At 38.4% G+C, this 22,368-nt stretch overlaps 1 protein-coding gene across 1 annotated transcript in view; it reads right to left on the bottom strand.

The window, feature by feature from the left end:
• The window catches only part of CNTNAP5 (contactin associated protein family member 5), a gene marked incomplete at both ends in the record, with an annotated part of 283,999 nt that overhangs the window by 38,092 nt on the left and 223,539 nt on the right, over nt 1–22,368 (bottom strand). Inside the window, 4 exons of the mRNA XM_084265547.1 lie at nt 5,905–6,123; nt 8,218–8,388; nt 8,565–8,692; nt 17,726–17,882. Of these exons, the coding sequence (XP_084121673.1) occupies nt 5,905–6,123; nt 8,218–8,388; nt 8,565–8,692; nt 17,726–17,882 (675 nt within the window). The remainder of the gene's footprint in view (nt 1–5,904; nt 6,124–8,217; nt 8,389–8,564; nt 8,693–17,725; nt 17,883–22,368) is intronic.

Genomic DNA, 22,368 nt, shown 5'->3' with positions numbered 1-22,368 from the left:
CATCTGTTGACTCTCTCTGGGATATACTGCATTTGGACTGTCTATAACAGAATGGAAATCCACCCACAGCTTCTTAAGAAGCTTGCTCCCTTGCACCCAAGACAAAACCAGTAACCAAAGCACTGAACTATGCTAGTCTCTTTGACATACTAAATGAATAGCACAAAACCTTCTTGTCCAGGCAAATTACCTTCACTACATAATGAGAGGAGGTGATGACTTCCTCTAAGACCACAGAGACATACCAGGAGACACCTGCACTATCCAAGATGATGTCACTTATTCTGAAAGCTAAAAGCAACGGTCCATTGAAAGAATGATTTTTGCCTGTCCCTTCAGAGCAAGCAGTGTGACAAACTGGCCTGCTGCTGGGCAGTTGGGTGCAGTTCACATTATCTAAGCTGCACATTTGTTTGGTGTTTGTTCCTTTCACTGCAATTTTTAAATTATTTTTTTTAATTAACAGGAGAAGCATAGGCAGGTGCAAAGATATCTGTGACATGACTCAGGATTACAGAGCATCCTGAAGTAGTAAGATTCCCAAGACCCTCTAAAAAAAAGTGAGACCAAAGTGTTTTTTTAACTTTTTCAGGCTGCTTTAAAATCCAGGCTTGTTGGATTTTGAGTGTCCTGGCAGTGCAAAGTCATGGCTCCCACTTTGCACACATACTCCATGTGTGCCAACGTCAGCTTTAAGCTGACTTTCTCTCTTTTTTCTAAGTTACTGCAACAAGTGCAGTCACAGAAAGACTCTTTCTGGTAGTACTTAAATAAATACATAAGTGTCCTGTAAGCCAATTACGCATTTAACACAACAGCTAATCATACAAACATTACTTAATCTACTCTTTTCTGTCTTACTGACTATGCAGAACTGTTTCTCCATAACAGAGAGAAACCATAATTGGATACAGTCAGATATTTATAGAAAGTGATGAAGTTAGGGAGAACTGCAAATTTGAATCCTCTCATATTGTGTTGCTATGGATGAGGAGATAAGAGGGATTAGATTTGAATGCTTCCATTTTGACTTCCCGCCTTTTGATTTTATCTCCAGGAAGATTCAATAAGAAGATAGCCATTTTCTACGGTTTATCTTAAACAACATGTGTAAGAAATCACCACTGCAGTGGAATCCTGGGAATATCAGGCAATGAAAATTTTTTATACATGTTATAGGTCACGCTGGCCAGAGCAAACACTTAGGTTCTGCTTCCCCCAAAGACAGATCTGTAGGGCAGACATCACGTCAGCAAGATTTGAGAAAAACCAAGAATCAAACACAAATCAGGGCAATGAAAAGTGGCAGGGAAGAACTAAATGGAGAACAGGTGGTATGGAAAGACATTAAACCCAAATTCCAGCATTTCTGTGAATACAATGGATAGTGTAAACATATGGAAGAAGAATCTGATTCTCTGCTCTATCAGTTCCTTTTACACAACAGTGATGTATGAAAGAGACTGTGCAGTGAGCAGAAATCACTATTTCAGTACGTCTTTCCAGGATATAAAATCCATGTGAATTTCTCTGTCTGCAATGTTGTACCAGCTCCAAATTAAAGTATTCGTGGGTGCATTAATGTGCAGATAATAAATTACAGCTAATTTATGCTTATTGAGGCCAGAAGTGAGTGAAGAAACTTTCTTGCAGATACTACTATTAATTCAAGTAAGACAATGTCAGTTCAAGCCCAGTAAGAGAGACTCCATAGAAATGCAATTTAAGAACATGAATCAGACCTATGGTTACATCTAAGTACATAAAACAAGTTGAAAATTGATTTTTACCCTAGCAATGACCCAGACAGGCTTAAGTTCAAGACCATGCACAACTGAAAATTAGCACAGGGACAATGTAAGTCATGGTGAGACTCCCAGGTTCTGTTGTAGTCTCTGAACATCTGGATTTCTCTGCTGAAATAAGCAACCATGACATCCAAACCCTGTACTCACTGTCATTATATATCAGTTAGTATCCCTCTGAGACAATTCAAGTTCATATTTTTCACAGTCTTCAGAACACAGCTTTGCATTAGTTCATAATCAGTGTTTTCTCCATCTTAAAGGACTAAACAGTTGTGATTTTTTTAAAAAAGTATTTTATTTCTTAAGAAACAGAATATTTTCTCAGACATGTGGTATACTTTTATATCTGAATCCAGCCTTTTTAAGTTCCTTGCCCAAATTTAAGAGAGAATATTATGTTCTCCCATATTTCAAGAAATAGTAGCAGGGTAAATAAGAGAGAAACAGCATCAAGGTCTCCACTCAGGAAGATGGAAGTGTGAATTCATCCCTTACTGGACATAAAAGAACCTACACACATAAAAGAGAAATCCTTCTCTGCTTAGTGATTGGAAAAATCTTCAGTAAAAGTCTAAATGTTTTAAAATACCTAAGTCAGTCAATCTGAAGATAAACTTTCAAGGAAAGTCAGGCTTTCTTAACTCCCAACCTTACAAAGTATTTAAAGGCTGATTAACTTTCTCACAATGTGTCAGTATCACTGGATCAGAAACAGATAAAGCACAGCTCCACAACTGCCTATAACTGACTGTTTTGTTAACATTGCTGGAGAAGGCTTCTGTTCCATTTTCTTTACTATAAATCGTAGAAAGTAAAAAGACTGTTTGGCAGGTCAACTTTTTTTAAAAAAACCCAACAAACTAACATAAAAAACCAAAAAGCCATGTTCATAGAATCACATCACAGACTGGTTTGGGTTGAAGGGATCTCACAGATCATCCAGTTTCAAACCCTCTGCCGTGGAGAGGGACACTCTTCACTAGATTGGGGTGCACAAAGACCCATCCAACCTGGCCTTGAACATTTCCAGGGAGGAGGCAGCCACAGCTTCTCTGGGAAACCTGTGCCAGTGCCCCACCACCCTCAAAGTAAAGAATTTCTTCCTAAAATTTCTATTCTTCTATTACCTACAGTCCAAAATACATCTGGGTTTTTGGTTAGAAGGGAAAAATCTGGACAAAAGTAAAAAGCCTTCATTTGTAAACCAAACAGAAACAGTTGACAAAGAATTAAATGGTTCAAATTAGCAGAACTCCTTTAAAATTAGGTTATATGGCAACTGGCCCTGTAGTCAAATTTTACAAATGACCAAATATATTTTATGTTATCTGCTGTATACAGGTCCCTAAAGGAAAACAGCACAAAATCGCCTCACATATACTGTATGTAGACTGATGTCTCTGAAGCAACAGGAAAATAATCATAGTTTGAAAGCTAGAGCCAATCTCCATTCAATCATCATCATAATGTTACATGATACTAATATAGTTCCTTCATCCCAAAGGATCAATAAATTCTTCCAGAAGATAAAAAAACTAAATTAAATTTTGACATTGAGCTTTATTTATGAGATTTAGAAAATATTTGAATTGATTCTGGAGAAGAATCAAGGGGGAAAAAAAAAAGTTTATGTCTTAATGACTAGCTACCTCCAGTGCAGAAACAAAGTTTCATGTTTAATTGGAATGAAATAGGGAGATTAAATCAAAAAATATTCGGAACATTTTAAAAATAGCAAATCACACCAGTTCTATAGATAATTAAGAATGTGCATACTAATTGTGGTAACCCCTTGATCACTGTCAGTGTGCAGAATCCTGCAGAAACAAATACGTTGTGGATTATAGGGGGGAGTAGGGAGCAATATGTGCTGCTGCTTCTTTCCTTTTTACTATGTTGCTTATGCACTTATATTTCAGAGTGGATAAAATTCAATCTGCATGGTTGAGGCATTAAATCAGTTGCTTCCTATTAGAGGTGGGAATAAGACCTTCAGTAGAGACAAATTATGCTACATCTGTGTATTGTTGGAGTACTGCCACCTTTCCCTGGAGCATCTGGGGACAAAGTGTGAGAATCAGGAAGCTGCCCAGGTTTCCATCTCTTCTGACTGCTCTTCAGAAAACACAGGAAGCCACAGACAGTTTTGGCCTTTGATATGGTAAAGCTAAGGGCCAACAAAACACTCCTAAAAACATTAGGTTTTCTGTCCCTTTAGTCCAGGGTTCAGTGAAAGTGTAAAAGGACAACTGAAAGCAATCTATTTATTGCACAGTGAGAACTTTTTGCCTCTTGACTGAGATAAAGTAACCATGTCTTATAGTTTACTGTTAACACTAAGTATAATTAGAGAAAAAATTAGGTTGGAAGTCACTGCTGGAGATCAACTGGTCCAACCTTTTCCTCAAAGCATGGCTACATTCAGATGAGGTACACATTCACTTCACTACCAAGACCAAGAGGACCTTTCTGCACATCTGCTATCTATCCACTCAGTCCCCAGCTTGTAGGGATACACGATGCTATTCTGCTCCAGGTGCAGGGCTTTGCATTTGTCTCCACTGACAAGGGTTCCTCTTGGCACATTTCTCTGGTGAGGTCCTTAACTACCATGGATTTTAATGTTGGATTCATCAATTACGTCACTTTAAAACCACTATTAATTTCATCCAGGTAACCTCTTTATTTTGTTGAGGCAGAGAAGCAAGCTTATAGGCAGATGTTTCTTTTCAGATGTGAGATGGTAAGCAGCTGATATGTATGAAATCTGATTGATGGCTTATAACAAATCCTTCATTTTTATGCCTTTAAAAGGACACAACGAAAAATTTGCAAAAGTATCCAGTCATTGAAGTTTTCTAACTGGAAACAGTACCTTGGCTAGATCTCTCTGATGTTTCTCAGGCGTCCAGCATCTTAACTCTACTGCCTTCAGGCCTGGCCTTCCACAGAATGCATTCTTAGGATCATCTTACCATTTGAGAAACAACCAATTAGCAGCATGCTTCATACCAGAAAACAGACACCTTGCACTGTAATAGTCTTAAGTCTCCCTTCTGAACTTTCCTCTGGCTGAGTCTATAGCAATCATTTCAGGTGTAAATCAACAGCTATGTAGGAAGGACTCCTGGTCACTGATGCAACTATTTATTAACAGCTTCATTCCTTACGTTCAGAGCCCAGTAATTACTGCACACATGCACTATAAAAAGCTCAAACAAACAGGCTAAAATCTTCCTAAATCACAAGGTGTGGATACACAGGTAAGCTTTTTTAAAATTAATTGACATATTGAGGTTTGCTATAGCATTTCAGCTAAGGAAGAGAATCCATTTTAAGGAAAGAATCAGTACTTACCTGAGTGGCTCTGCATAAGAAGCAGGTTACAACCCATTTAATCTCTAAGCAGATTACTCAGAAAGACCGTATTTGAATACAGAAAAGGGAGAAGTTCCTTTGTTATCCTTGATTACATTCTCTAATTAAGTCCTAATACAAGTTTCTGGTCCTGATCCAGGTTTCATTTTTGCAAGTGAGATAGGGAAACAAACTATATACGAAGAGATTTTTTTTTCCTTTTTCTTGTCTCCTTCCCTCACCCCCCTTCAAAGATCACCTTCAGTTAAAATAACTGTATGTGCTTTGACTGTGCTCATAGTTATCTCACACATGCACTCTGTGGCCAAGTTCAGGTTTAGCAGGCATGCTTGAAGGAACAGACTTTAAGACCATACTGTCATCAGGCTTTGTCCTAGAACCTTACATGAAGAATTCGTGCTTTCTACATTGCATCTAAAAAGATATCACATTCCCTACAGCAAATTACACAGCCAGTGCTGCACAAGAAGGACTACTGTGAATTTCTGGCAATAAATATATTTCGAGCAATCGTAGACCCTAAAAATGCCATATACCACGGTTAAACTACAGTGAGTGTTTTGAGCACAAAAACAGTCGTTTGGGTTTTCTTTATGTTGCCAGTGGAGGAATGAAAGCAGAGAAAGCACAATTAGGTCACCACCCCCAAGCTAGGTGGTGAAACAACAGCATTACCAAGGTATGGACATAAAACTATCCTACCCTAAATGGTCCCTACCTACAAATAATTGACTGTTGAGCTGCAAGCGGAAATGTCCCTCAGCTGGTGCCTCCAGAACCTTCTTGGGGAGGTTGTCCACCTGGAGAGAGGTTTGTTTTAGGTTCCTCTCTGCTCGGACGTAGTGCCACTGGTTGTCATTCAGGGGTGTAGGAGACTGCACAGTGGCTTCTGTGGGGCCATTTCCAACGTCTATGGAAAAGGTGATCTCTTTGGGAGCTGGAACAGATAAACAGATGTGAAGAGGAAGTGAAGGTCTGAATTAAATCGTGGTTTTGACATAAAGAAATCTTACATAAATATAGGGTCCATTAACTTTTATGTCAGCAAATAGTACAGCATCATTTACCTCCTATCTCCTACACAGCAGCTTATACATAAATCTAAGCCTGCAGCCTCACTGTTTGATCTCTGCTGTGATTATGCTTGGCTGTTGGTACCCATCTTTTTTTTTTTTTTTTTTTGCTATAACAATTACAGAGCTCTAGAAATAATAGTTTATTCTCCTTTTGAAGAAGAAGTAACAAATGCTGTACAAAAGTCACACAATGATACCATAAGATTTTTGACAAATAATGGTAAGATAGGGGAAAGGATGAAGGAGCTCTTTCTAACAAAATCTTTCAAAATCCATGTACTTTACAAGTACAGAACTTGGCTGCAACTGGTAGGGGAGAATCCTCCAAGCTTAAGTAAGGAAGGAAGGATAAACAGATGAGCAAAACTAGTTCATTTGTGATCCTAAACTAAAGGGGCATATATGACACTACAGAGATAGTAAGGCTCCTAGAAACAGGACAATAGTTGAAAAACAACAGCCATATAAAGAAGCCCATCTTGCTCTGCTGGAAGCCTGGAAAGGGACCACAACTTTCTAACCCTCTCATTGCTGATTATTTTCCCCTCTTCCTAAAATGTTAAACACACCAGAAAGACCAAGAACCAGGTCCACAGACCACACAACCAGAATGTTGTAGATTGAAAAATTCATAAAAACCTGGTATTTCAAGCCCTACAAATTGGATAGGTCTGGTTTTGGAAGCTGCTGCTTAGATAGTTAAGATAGGAAAGACTCCACAGGGATAGACAAAGATCTATTCTGAGCCCCTGCATCTGCTAAAAGGTCATTTCCCTTCGAAGCAGCTGGTCTGTGGAGCTTCCTTGATACAAGGCCTTTAGGCTGCAAATTCCATCTGGCAACAAGAAACACACCACCAAACTACTAATGAGAAGCCTAAGCTTAAAAAACAAGATTTTCCACAAACTTTTAAATAACTCATTTCTTTGGGAGTACAAGTTTAATACACACACAAAAAACTTTCACTAAACAATCCTCCTAGTTGTTTGCAGTAGTCATTATATTTGATATCAAAATTACATTTTTACTTCTATATCCCTGAGAATGAAATGCAGCACACTGAAGTAAACCAAATTGGACTTTGATGTGCAATTAACAGTAAATCATACCTCATTACCTTGTGATAATGCACCATGACTTTTACCATTGGTTTAATGAATCGAAGGGCCTTGGGGCCCTGTTTTATTAAGTTTGATGTTGAGGTTATTATAAGCATATTATAAAATGCATAGCACTCAGTTTGTTTTTCCTAAGCTTGACAGAATTTGGAATGCAGAAGTCATATTTCAAGTGAAAGCCATGGTTCCCTTTTGTCACTAATAAGTATTTGAAGCCATCAGGAGTGAGGCAGAAATCTCACTAATTAAGTTCCCTGCTACTCTCCTTTATATACTGAGTAGCAGTTATACTGCAGTTACTTAGTAGGTTTTGGAGTACTCAAGGCCCATCACAACTGTGACTGACTTATCTTGCATTAGCATCCTATCCTTCATAGATTCTCACCTTGTAGCTGTGTCATACACACCGAGTTCCTCTAAAACGCTAGGGCTGCATCCCACTTAGTATGTTGCCAATGCAGAAATAAAACTAACCATTAGAGTAGTTGCATTATTTTTTCATCTTTCAACTAAGATTACAGTCTACAGGTACATCTAACTGGTAGCTTTTTCTCTAAAGAGAAAAAAAAAGTAATACCACTGTTGAAAAGGTAAAATCAATCACTTGTTTAAGAAAAATAAACCTAACCATTACAAGATTAAATGCAATGACCAAGGCTATACAGGGAAACTAACAAGAAAACTAGAGAAAGTCTAGATTAATGAGCTTATATGTTTCCATCTTATCCTCTTCAGGCACTTCCAACCATCTCAAAACAGAAGAAAATATGTCCTTCTGCTTCCCTGCACCTGTCAAACTGGCCAAGTACATCAAGATTTGTTGACGGTGAAACTTACATCTTATTTCAACTCGTATGAAGTCTCTAATCCCAAGGTTTTCCAAGAACACCCCAGAGACAGAAGTAGTTTTGAAGAAGAAGGAGATGTCCGCGCTGACCTCGGCGTGGAAGGTGGGGAAGTGCAGGTAGGAGGCCTCCGTGTTGAAGGAAGCGGCGTTCCAGAACTGCCCTGCAAACACAACCCCCTTCTCTATAGTTAATGGGCACAGGACAGCAGCTGCAAGCTGCAGGTGGAAAGTCACCTTTCCTCAGATAAATAAGTTTTAAAAAAATAAAATAAAAACAAAACAAAAGGAAAGAGGGAACACTCTGTACCTATGGAAATTGAGAAGAGCTAGTACTTACTGTCTCCATAGCAACGCAAAGGGCCGATTTTCCAAGCAGCCTCAGAATTTGATCTGTTTGTGTCAGTGATCACTATCTGAGTTACAGGCAAATGGTCTTTGAAAGCAAGGAGGCCAGTATCATTTGTCCTGGATTATAATAAACAAACAGAAAGAGACAGATTAACCACAGACAAAATCCCCAACATTCCTTACATAAGGCAATGTTTGAAAGACGCTTACTTAAAGATGAAAGGTCTTTTGCAGAATTATACCCAGCAGACTCGTGTCTGGTTCATACAGCTGAAGATATGTATGTGGTCTATGCTCACACATAATGCTGACCCCTGAGGATGATGTATTTGGATACACGATGCTGTCTGGGATGGACTGTGTTTCAGTGGGGGCAGTGGCTGCCATTCTGCCTGATGGGCATTAATGCAAACTGGGCTCTACTGGGTTTCTTCAGCAGGATGAATTTGATGTGGATCAGCTCTAAGTCCAGGTTTGCACTTCTGTTACGTTAGCTGGGGAAAGATAAGGGCATTTATGCTGGCTTCAGGCTTTACCCTAGCAGGAAGAGGACACATAATATCTGATCCAGCACGGTTAGCACGGGGCAGCCAGACAATACCTGATCCAGCTTCAAGATGGCTGGTACACAACTGTCTCGGCACGCTGCAAAGGTGGTTGAATTGGCAGAGTGGGTTTGCACTGAATCAGCCCTTTGCATTACGCTCCTGGGGAAATTTTCATTTACCAAATGAAATACTGAGGACCGATTTACTGTGCTGTCGAGCTACAATCTCCCGTTTGCATCAGCTGGGCTTATTCAGCTGCAGCTAACTTACACACGGCTGCTAGAAAGGAAAACAAAGATCCCTAACGGATTATTTATTTGTTTTTACTCTGTGTTGGGCAAATTGCTGTCCCCAAAAAGCAGCACAGCATTGCACAGCATCCCTCTGGTCCCTGACACTATCCAGTGGCTTTGGCTCTGACAGGGTATATAGATGTGCATTCATTCCGCTGTCCTTCATGAACTGAACTGAGTCCATCAGGAATCCAACCCTGACCTTACCAGAGTCAAACTACCCTCTTGAGGTATTTCTCTATCGATTTGATTAGAGAGGTAAGTGCTACTGTATCTTATCTCCACAGGTCTTTTTCTCAGGGTTTCATCTGGGCACATAAGCCTGGCAGACTATCCTTCATGGAGCTGCATTTCAATATTTTTGGAGGAAAGAATCCTTACCTCTGCACGGCCCAGCAATCTGCATGCAGGGTCTGGGCTCAACACAATTACCTGCTCAGACGTGAAAGACTACGTGCTGCACACAGGGATGGCAACAATGACCATAACATGCCAATAACCTCAAATTTATACCCACTGCTCTTTCAGGCAAGTATGGGACAAAGCTTAAGGAAACAGGTAACTCTTACTGAGCAGTACCACTGCTGAAGAGTCTGACATCCCAGGCAGGATCCCAGACTACCCATACACTGTCCCCCTTCCACAAACAACATCTCATTATAGTTCCAGCTGTGGGAAGGGATGAAGGACTTAAGCAAAGAAATAATAATCAGGATGAACCCTGCAGCTATGCTCTGACACACAACCGTGGATATTTGCTTGTGTAAAAGGTCTACACTGATAGAAAACACAGGAGGGGTATTTTGATCTTTTTGGTAAAGGCTACATATATTTTATTTATTTTTCATTGTATCTAACTGTGTGAAGAATTAATTGTCTCATAATTCCAAGGGGAAAAGGAGGGGCACCCTCTTCAACCTTAACATTTTTTCTTGCTTCAGAGGGTGTCTGACATGCAGATAATTAAACAAAGTGCACCAAGATGAAATTCCCAGGCACGAGGCAGAGTGATGCCTTCAATACAGATTCAGAAGGAAAAATACCATGTGTGAATCAAAAGTACAAGGCTTCCAAATCTCTTCATGGAGGTATCTCCACAGCATGCTCATACAGCTTGTTGTATCAGTCTTTGCAAGTTAGTATAAATGGTTTTAAAAGATTAAGAAATAGTTGAAGCAAAAGCTGAAATATTTAATTATCTTCCTAAGAAATACTCAAGTAAGGTGTTTCAGTGGGTGGGAAGAAGAGTAGACAGAACAAATGAAAGGCAGGCAGAAAGATGCACAGAAAAAGGACATAAAATATGCAATATACACATATGAATATCTAAGCTGGAATTTACTTTTTAAAACAGAAAAAAAAATCACAAAATATTTAGGGAGGTTTCCTGCAAATTTATTTTTCATTCAAAAAATAGTGCAGTCTTTTGACTAGCTATCATCAGCATTAAAATAAAAATCAGTATCTTTCTACAGCTACCACTGAAGATACCTAGTAAAAAAAAATGAAATGGTGACATTTTAAAGAGATCTATTCCACATCTCTGAAAACTGCATTGCTTATTAGATATTCTGTTATATTGCATGAAGTTCTTTTATATTGAATTTTATTACTCCAAGTTTTTACTAGTTATATGCCAGTGTCACAGAGAACTTTAGTAGCATAGCTCTACTGTGAGAAAGAAAAATATTCTAGAACTAATAAAAATCTTCACTTTTATGTTAATGCTTTGAAAACTCAATCAAGTTACTCTGGAAGCTCAAAACAGCACATTTTATGTATTTTATTCTCTCAGACACAGGCTAGTATAAGGATACTATTCTCACACAAGCAGGCCAGAAAAACATTCTGCCCTTCAGAGAACGTGTTAATGACAGGAACAACACATCTATTGTTGCTGTTTATTATTTCACGGTGGGAGACCAGGTTTTTGGTGAAAAGTCAACACCTAAGATGTTTCAGCTAAGAAAAGCAGAAAGGAAATTTGAAGACATTATGCAGGCCCTCATGGGAGCTAAGGTTTGAGTGTCTTTAATTCCTGGTACACTTTAAGTTGAACTTATATTAGACTCCATTTCTTACAAAGCACCGTGTCTTCTCTTTATGTGATACACTATGGCAGCTTCTCAAATACAGTGCATAATGCCTCAGAGAGCAGTAAGAGAGCTTCATGTACCTGCACACCGATTTCCTGGAGACACTGCCATGGCACTACAAAATACGAATTGTCACGGTTTGGACAAAACATTTGGAGTTTTGCCTGAAGGGGGTTTGGGGATCACCTTCACTGTACTATAGTTTTCAATAAAAAGTGCTATTTTCTGATAGAAAGGGTGTGAACTATGCTGTGCACATACGTGATTTTGTCTTTTAAACAAAAATAAAACCTTGTTAATATTTTTTTTTGTTTGTTCCCAGAGCTGGTTTTACTTACACACATTTTAATTTAGCAGTTCACATACATTTAAAAGGAGATTATATTGCATCTCATTTTCAACAGCTGCTTCTCAGGTTAGCCAAAACCACTACTTTATTTCTCTAAGCAGGTTTCACATAACTCTCTGTGAGCACTTTGAGCATGCCTTTTGTATCACGCTGTGCTCCACTTCTCAGCACTGGGAACTACGGATGGGTCCTGCCTGCAGGAAGGTTCTGGGGGATGATGTTCTTTGGCCAGGAGTCTAAGTTACATCCCAATTTCACACAAATCAAAGCTGGTTTTATCTCTTTCCTGAAAGGGGTCCTGTACATGCAGATCATAGTACAAATAAATTAACAAACTTGGGTAGTAGGCCTTCTGCTTACCTGCCCTGGTACTCAATTCAGCACATTCAGATGAAAATCTGAATGTTCAGTCCTATGAAAAACATTCAGAAAAAACATTCAGATGAAAATCTGAATGTTTTTCAGAGGCTGAAAAGCACCCTCAATGAACAGTGTTCCTCAGTTCTTTGTACAAAGGGCAGCATCAATTTGTACTTCCCACAAGCAAAACCAAACCAAATCCAATAATGCCCTTTAAATTAAATCACTGAAATATTTTTAGTTATGGGTATTAAATACGGTTGGATTTCATCTATTTACCCATGTCTGAAGATTAACATCTGTATCTACCCAAAGGACTTCTTCAATAAGCTATGAGGCACGTTGCACATCACACAAACATTCTGTGCATGGGAGGAGGGGGGAGCGTAAGAAAAAATGAGGAAAGGTTTTGCTGCAAGTGCAGCAATGCTAAAGGTGATAGTGTAGCAACTGGATACTTTAAGATGTAACACAGGTAAGATTACCTGTAAATGACAAATAACTGTTTTGATAGTAACCCTATGAGACTATTTTTCTTCTTCTTGGCTGCTAATAAAAACATGATCCAAAAAAATTTCACTCTATGGTATCCTAACAGTGTAAGCCATCATAAATTGGTAATCTCTAGGTGACTGTTTCCATATTTTTTCCTAACAGTTGGTTGAGCAGTGGTGCCATTATATAGAATTTCTTCTCATATGATCCCCTATTGGTATGTTTTCTTCTTGTACATTAATGAAAACTCTGGTGGGGCCTGAATCTCAGTAGTTCAGATATCCAGTACAGATTTTCATGAATACAGCACATTTGGGGAAAAGAATACTATCATCATCAGATGTCAATGAACTGATGAGGAATTGGCCAGTGAAGTAGGCTTCCATCAGAAAAGGTTTTGAACCATGTGCAGGACATATCCTTAATAATGCAAAGGAATACATTTAATTTCTATCTTACCCACCAGATGCATCCAAAAACACTTTACCAGGTTCAATAATGCAGAATCATGACAAAGAAAAAAAAATAAAAAGGAAAAAGAAAAAAGCAGCAGAAGCAGATGTACCTAATAGTCAAAGGCAAGATGCAGTGGCTATATTTTGCTGAATTAGACGAGAGGTTCAGAGAGTTTGGTAATGATAGTAATGAACTGATTCCTGACACCTCGGGGGCCTGCTACAGTCAGCTCTCTGCAGGCAGCTTTTCTAGTTGGTTGACAAATACAGTCATGAAGGCAGATATCCAAGACAGCTCTATACAGGCCAGGTCACCTCCGGCAGGGTATATTTATGAGCTTGAAGGCTCTGTGGAGTCTGCACTGCTTCTAGGGAAAGGGATTCAGTGTGGGATAGTTGCTGAGCAAACCAACCCTAACAAATCTGGGCTCGTCAGCGGCTGGGTTTCTCTGCCCTGCTCTACTCAGCCCTTTCAGCTTTAGCATCCTGGTGCTGGCAAAGCTTCGCACAAACATATAGCTCATCCAAACGGGGCTTTCATTCACTTCCACGGGGCTTTTCTCCTCGAGCAGAGCTGGATATACTCAATAGATCTCTCGGAGCCAAAGTGGGTTTGACAAGAGTAATACCCCTGCCCTTTCTCTGCCTCCCCCTTTGTGTCCTGTGGCTTTCTTGTTTCTTGCTGCAGGCTAAAGGCACAGCAAAGAAGTGAATGCGTGTTACATTGGAAAGGGGAAGACACAAAGGCTTAATTTCCCAGTGAAAAAGGTTGTTCTGCAAGATAAAAGAAAAGGATACTCCTATAATTTGAATAATAAGACTGGAGAATAGAAATAAAAGATGGCAAATCCAGATTGGTTAGAAACAACACTGACAACCATACTCTGCTGAGATGCCTCAACTTACTGGACAAAATTACTTCCAGAGATGTTCTTTCTGTAAAAAATAAAAAGCTGTACAGTTCTCCAAATTCCCCAGGTTTCCAGGCAAATGCAGCCCATAAGAAATAGGTTTGATTTGATGACCGGCTTCAATCAAGTGCTAGCATTTGGAGTGGAAAATGGATTCCAGACAGAGACACCAAAGTAGCATATGGATTTAAGGACAGTAATGCACTACCTTGGCATAAAAGAGGTTACTCCCATTTAAGTGAAAGGATTGGTGAGCATCAAGAATTTCATTGCCAAAATAAGAGAACTTTGCTTGAGATGAAAAACAACCTGAGAGAAGCATTTAAGGATCCAAAGGATCTCTAAAATGGACCGAAGATAATAGAACCTTGACTGCATTTTAGGAATACTTTATTCTTTAGATCAGTTTAACGTCTTTCTCCAAAAAGGTACACCTTACTAAGGTGCTCCAAATAAGAATGCACCTTCTGCTTGAAATAGAGCACATCTTTTGAGAGACAATCACTTTGAAGGTAAGTGCTTGAAGCTATGGCAAATCTGCCTCATCCATACATAATGTCTCCCAGCAGAAAACTATTTTCAGTACTGGAGAAGGGAAAGAGAGAAAGAAAACATTTTCTGGACTCAATCTAGCTTTATTTTGCAGCCACTGGATTTCTACGATTGTTCCCACCCACCAGCAAGAGCATTCAACAATCAGGAATCTTTTTTTGAGGCATAAATTACACTCAAGTCACATTTAACAGCTTTCCAGATCCCTTGCTTGGGTCAGGTTGACAACTTGTACCTCTGCTCCCTCAGCAGAGATCTTCTCCCATTCTCCAGCAAATACCCATGAAGAGGATTCACTATACTGCAATGACAGAATCAACTATCATCACACTGCCCAGTTTGGAAGTATAATGATGAGCTGGACAGAAAAAGATACATTTCACTAGAATGCGTTAATAAAAAGAAAGGTGAAAACCACAAAAGCTTTCCCCATATAGCATGCAACCAATTATATCCCTGTTCATCTGGCCAGCATAACTCCAGGGGGACTAACTTGGTGTCATGTCAAGTAAGAGCCTAGAGATAGCAGCTGGCTCAGGTGTCTGCTTAGATATCATTTAAAAGTCAGTATGCCTAGAAGTGCATATTGTGTTCTGCCAAACACCTGGCTCAGGACTTTTTTTCAGGTCTGTTTTCTCCTGTTGTCTGTTTTTCTGCTGCTCTAAGAAAGTAGTAGCTTCTTTTGCACCCTACACTTAGCCGAGGGAAACCAAATCAAAGCCAAATCCTAAGCCTGTCTCCTCTTCAGAGCGATGCTCCAGTTATTCTGGTGAGTTCCTACCTTGGAACTGCAGTGAGCAGTCTGATTTATCTAAAAGGAGCGAGAATGATTTTCTGGTTTTCCACTCTGCAGCACCCATTTTATTTCATGCTAAGGCAAATAAATGCATCTACTGCTGTCTTGCTCCTTCCAGTATAATGTATAGCAGGTTAAAGTCACAGTTCAGATCTCAGCAGGTTTCAGATTCAAATGCTCATTATATATCAGGGGGTCAGCGTTCTATCAGAGAAACACAAAAGCAGTCTTTAAGAGGCATGAAATTTCTCATGTTTAGAAACTCTTCGTAAAGGTCAGGGGGGTTTTAGCTTTTAAAAAGGCAACCTGCAATTTAGAATACCACCAAAGTCCAAATTTCAAATGGATTACAAAACAAAGCACCTGAAACCCCAAACCAACAAACAGTAGGCAGTTTAGCTGAGGAAACTTCTATGCATATCCTGTTATTATCATGAAATTAGGAGAAAAAAGTAGCTCTGTGAGCTGCCAAGCTAATGAAGCATGATTTTCAACATCTCTCTCTCTCATGAGGTTTTTCCAAAATCTAATAAAAGTGTAAGCTTCCTTAACTTCCTTCTTGTGTGTTTTAATTGGCTTTTTCCCCTTAGCCTGGCATAAATTTTCATAGAATGTATAATTTCTAATGCTTTTGAGATTCCTCCTTCTCTGTTACAGATATTTGAAAGGTGTCTGCCATTCAAAACCATTGTGTGTGTGGGGAAAAGGGAAATAAACACCCACAGCATAACTCAGGGATCATTTCCTTAGGAGACTCTAAACATTCTAAAACTGCATTTAGCTTTCACCTTGCATTGGCTTGTACAGTCTAATGGTGCATTGTCCAGCAATCTCAGACTATATCCCAATGGTCTACTAGCGTAACAAACCCTGGTCTGCTTGAGTAGCAGCTCACCGAAAAGTGAAATGTGGATTATGAACGGAGCCAAGCACCAGTTAAAGCAGATGCTTTTGATGCTCATGTTCAAACCTCACCAAAGTGCTTCTGATAACCAAACATTAAAGAAAAGATAGATTAACATGCACAGCCTGGCCTTTCTATAAAAATCACATGCATAAACCAACATTTACATAAAGACCTTCCTAAAGAAATTCCCCTACAGTTATAATTTTTGGAAGCGAATAGTGACCCCAGGGATATAAAGGGCCCAAGCACATAATCACACTGTCTGGGAACTGAGCAACCAAAAAAAGCCCCACACTTACATGTCATTTCTGAATTTTGGGTTCTGGGGTTTTTTCCCTTTTTTCTTTTTTTTTTTTTTTGTTTTTGTTTTTGTTTTGTTTCAATACCCCTTACAGTCCCTTTCTACTCATTGTCTTTTAAGTGAAAGTTTCACAGGGATAATTCAGACACTATTTCTAACTCAGTAGCCTATTACAGCAAGACATTTCTTGTCTACTTTCATTATTCGTAATTTCTGAACTACTTGAGGTTAAAATATCTTTTTTTAGAGAAAGGGCATCAGCTCCTATCACTGAGTAGTCCAGAAGTGAGAGAGGGTAAAGCTGAGTTTTTACATGTATTTTCACAGCATTTCAAATTGTACTTTCAAACAACGTTCCTGTCCCCTCCAACTCAAGCAGAGAATTAATTGGAAAGTTCACCAACTAGCTCTCAGCTGGTTGAGAGACTCTGAAGGTGCGGAGAATGGGAGAAGGTTACGAGGTTTCCTTCACAAATTCATGCGGCATTGGGGGACAGCAAAGGTCTGAACCTGAGGACGGTTTTGAACGTTCATGCTGTAAATCTAAAGCTTCCTATGGAGACTGAACCAAAACCTACAGAAGCCAAAGGAAGTATTTCTGTTGACTTTAAAAAGGTCGAGACCCAGTGTAAAAGAAAGTTAGGACACATAAAGAATATTGTTTTATAAGAAAAACACTAGTCTTTATGATAGAACAGATTTCTTGTTATTTAGCTGTCTATATAGCTGAATTTTCTGCTCTCATCTATAGCCATGCACTAACCTCATAGAGCTTTCATTCATGCAATGTTCAAATTGAAGCAATGGAAATTTTAAAACAAACTAAACAACTGGATTTGGCATTCAACAGCAAAGATTCTTTGGAGACAACCCATCCCAACAACCTGTTTCAGTCCAATATCTTGCCTTTGAGAAATTTAGGATTAAATCAGAAGTCTAAATTCTAGTTTGACTTTGATTCTCATTTGATCATACTCAAGCCATTCAAGCTTCTTGAGCGTGAATCAGGAAAAGATTTAAGCCTTCTTGCCCTACTTCCTATCCCCAGCTCTCATACAGACACTGCTATACATGTTAAAATTATTACCATTCTTCTCTATCTGCGTCACAGTTGCAAAAATATCTCATATCCAGACAACTTTCTTCCAGTCCACATGCACACTGTTGAATGCCCGGAAGAGATCCTCCCCAGTAAAGATGCTTTTCATTGGCACGGCCAACCCACCAAGCAAATGGCATTCCATCTGGATGAAAGGGAAAAAGAGGGGGGAAAAAAGAGAAAAGATAAAAAGAGAGAGAAAGAGAACTTGATAAGCATTTGAATTCTCCTGAGAATGAAAAAGAAAATGGAGGTGGGCATGTTAAATAATACTGAAAGAAAAGTTGCAAGCTACAGATGAAGTAATAAACCATAAACTTTGCCAAAATTCCATTTCATGGAATATGCATTGAGAAAGCAACAGCTCTATGGTAATCCCATTTGGTTTCAGGAGCAGATGTTTTTCCCATAGGGGTCTGTACCAATCACCCATGAGAACCTTGGTGCATTTCAGATCCAAAGACTTTTGACACGAAAACCCAACACCACTGTCTGCACCAGCTGTGTCCTATGATTTGTGTGACGCTAGAGGGGAGAGCTGGTCAATGAAGGAGTTTGAAAACAATTCCCCTGCCAGAACTCATACTACACAGCTGTCTTGAATCATCCAGTATTGACCAAGGACCTCTTGCAGAGTCTACCTGCTATGGAGACTCTAGATCTTAGGTCAATTTTTTTTACCTTAAGACTCATATATATATAGAAAGAAAAAAATCTTCCGAAATAACTCATGAACTGACCTATTAACTATGGACTTAATACAGTTCCTCTCAAAATGAAGACAAAAATTTGTATCGATTTCTAAGGGAGCAGCACTAGGGATTTTAATGTGCTCTCCAAGGGTGGAATTTGCAAAATCAAAGCTCCATAAGATAATAAAACATCCTAGATTAAGGATTTGGGTAGGAGATAAGTGGGGGAAAAGATTTCCCTACTTGGGAATTAATTTGTCTCTGTGAAGTTATTTTCTATCTACAGGAGCATTAAGATCTCTGTATTTATATAAACCAAGATAGTTTTTGTTTAAATTTCATAATCCGTCATACATCAAGCATTAAATATTAATAGACAGATACAGTAAGCAAATTCAGATGTAATGAAATCCACGGATTAACATTTTGCTAAGATTGACTTTGTCTTCCAGCTCAGATAACTTTTTTATTGACTTCTTAATCCTTAAATCAAGAAATGTAATCACTTACACATACAGGTAGATGGCAAAATTTAGCAAAATTGACATATCAAGACATTTTGATCAGAGGAGCTTGGAAAAATAAACTGCACTGCTAATGTAGAAAAATGTATCAATTTATTCTTCTGCTTTACTAACTTTATTAGAAGGGAATTTTCATCATTATTCAAAACAAGAAAGTCTAAAAAATTAAATGCAATCAAGGTTAACTGTAGAGTGTAAGGGACTAATTCAAATGAGGTTTAGAATCACTTGGCCAAATTAATTCACATTTGTTTTCCTTCCGAGCTTAGATTGCTGAACTGCAAATTCATGAAAAAAGGAAAATAAAAATAGGAAGAGCAACTCCATTCTCATGATACCAACAATTAAGACATGACGAATTTGGCCAATACCCAGTGGTACTCATTAGAAAAACACAATTTAAGAACATCTAAGTATTCGTCTTACAAAAATGTGCACGCTTATTTTAGGTCTCATATTATTGTCAACACATGTATGTTTTCTCCCTGTTCTTTTCAGCTGATTTGCTTGCAGAAGATGATTACTGCAGCCAGTGAAACAAGCCTATACTATATTATTTGGAAATGACTTGGTAAAACTTGGAATAGTGATGTTAATTGAATAAAAGGGTGATTTGTCTAGGAGTTGAAATAGATATTATACAGAAGTGCTTAATCTAATTTTAAAAGTGCTCATTCTGGAAAAAAATATTTAGATAAAGATAAATCCTTCAGGCCATCAGCAAATAATGGTATTCATTAATCAAATTCAACCTGTGCCTTGGATTCTTTTGGCAGAAATGATTGTATGCTTAAGCATAACAGTGAAATGAGCAATCATTCACAGGAATTAAGAATGAGTAGTTTTCTTATATCTTTTTCAGATCTGTTGTTATTTGTTTCATTGAGCAATACCAAGCAAACACGCACATTCAGATTTATGATGTAGACTGAGAAAGCAGTAGAAGCACCACAGTTTGAGTCATTTACAACTAAATTAAATACAGTGCTAAAAAATAAAGCATTCAGCATTGTGAGGAACAATTTTAGATTGTCAGACTATAAAAAAACTAGTGTATTTTCAAAAAAATCTATTTATTAGGCACACTTCTGCCACCTTTTACTCAGAATGACTAAATTTTTCTCCTTAACTAGTCCCTTAGAAATCAATTGTAGTATTAAGGAAAATTATGCCCCAATCCTTCAAAACTCTTTTCCACATGCTTAATTTTTAACACATGAGAAATCACAGAACTGTTCAGCGAAGGTCTTAAATCTAAGGTACTTAGGAATTACTGAAAAATATATTGTATGTCATAGACCTGTAAATTTCACTAGCAATGCCAATCAACCTATCCCCGAGCTCTTTCCAGGAAGTTTGCACCATTATACCTTGGCAGAGCTGGAGGGCAGCTTACATTGAGTTTGAGTTGGCCTAACAGGTGTTAAGAAACTTTCTCCTAAGCCTGTAGATTGGTTGCAATATCTTTTCTGCTGTAATCATGGTATTACCATTTTTTCAAAGCAGTATAAATTCTCCACCACTGCAAAATGAATTAATTTCCTTTCTGTGGTGAAGCCACAGACTAAGTCAATGACGTGAATCAAGGAGTTAACATGGGTCCATAAACTAATGGTTACATAGGTCAATTGAACTCCACTTTAAAATTTCTAAGCTAAAAAATTTCATTTAATAAGAAGTGCTACTAATTCTTCATTCTGTGCTTACACTGTAACAGTAACACATCTTTTAGTCAAAAAAAGGTAGTCAAAAGCCTACTGCAGAAATAGAAGTATTATTTTCCACACATTTTTGTCAATTTAGAACTGAAAAGAAATCCACTATAACAAAATTATTAAGGTTGGCTTTGAACTCCATACTATGGCTTTGAAGGAGAATATGTGTGAAAAAAGTCCCAAACCAAGCTAAGCAAACAAGCCCCAAGTGACTGAATTAATCAGTACAAAAACACCCAGAGACCAATTTCTTTCAAGTGATTTCTTCCTGTACTGTTCAAGCTGCCTCTGGAAGGTTTTAATTTTGATAACAAAATCCTGAAAAAGGTTTGGGGTTTTGGTTTTTTTTTAAATTTTCTGCAGAGGACAATAATCTTTTCTGTGATGATGCTGTCTGGAAGCCTCTAAAAACAGCTGTGCTAATTACTTCCCCTTTTTTACCATAATTTAATATGGTATTCTATAGAAGAACTAAGCAGTCAGACAGTATTTTGCATTAAACCAAGTACTGCCAGGTACAAACTGCAGAAATCAAGGCTGGCACAGGTCTTCTGAAAGGAAAGAATAAGAGGTACCATCTTCAGTTGATCATCTTGAGGTTTCTCTCTACCTGTCTCCATAGGCTGGTCCTTTGTGATCTATTCAACAGCTACTGCACAAATGTATGTGAATAGCCAAGTAAGACTTTGGAAACCCTGGCGTATACAATACTCAAACGCATGGACAAGAACCCAATTTTTCCCCATCTAGCAAGGCAGAGAGTAAGCTCCTTTCAGATGTCAGTTCTTCAGCAGATCTCCAGTATGTGCTCTATTAATGCGCTTAACCGAACTGCTCACTGTTAGTTCTCTGTATGAAATCTGCTTCAGCAGAAGCAAGGCTGGCACAGACTGAACAGTTCACAAGCAGAGAGGCTGAGGACTATGAAGTGAATAGCAGACACATGGAGGTTATTTCCAATGAACTCTAGAAGGAGATGCAGATTGAGATCAAATTCACCTGCAATGCGTATCTTGCTCTTCTAGTGATAAGAATGGCTGAAGATGTATTTGGTGTCCCTCTAACAGCTTACAAGAAAACATTTGTCTTCTTAAATCTCTCATTTTCTGCATTAAAAGGCATCGACATTACTAGCAATACAAATTATTTTTAGGCTTGCTCATGTTTTACACAGCGTAGAATTTTTTCAAAACTTATTTGTGTAGCTACTCAGAAGCTGGAGAACAGGGAGAAGCAGCACGTTCCAACAGCATTTAGGACTAAATTACTACATATATAAATCCCAAGCAACTTCTGTGGACTCAATTTACTTTTAAATAGACAGAAAGTCTTAGCATTGGCTCTATGTTTATACCATATGTGTTAAAACAAAGCCACGCATTTTTAGCTATTACATTTAAAATATTTGTGAAGATTTGCCTGCAGCATTTGCCAGGTTGCTCTTGTTATTGCTACAAGCAAAAATTTAATGATGGAACTATAAAAAGATATCTGGATCCCTTGTGAGCTCCTGTGCTGTACAAACCCTAACTGTGACCCAGTAATTACATACCTCTAACACAGTAAGGCTTTTGGGGTACCCAAATCATTGAAACAGGTCAGTTAAAGGTCCTTTCCACCACCACAGCAAGTCAATTTATTTGTATCTGTCTGATGAAACACTATAAACATGGTGCATTGAAGCAACATTCTCTTGGCAA

The sequence above is a fragment of the Gallinula chloropus genome (genome assembly GCF_964237585.1).
Source record: "Gallinula chloropus genome assembly, chromosome: 5".
Lineage (NCBI taxonomy): Eukaryota > Metazoa > Chordata > Aves > Gruiformes > Rallidae > Gallinula > Gallinula chloropus.
This window is presented reverse-complemented; position numbering and strand designations above follow the sequence as displayed.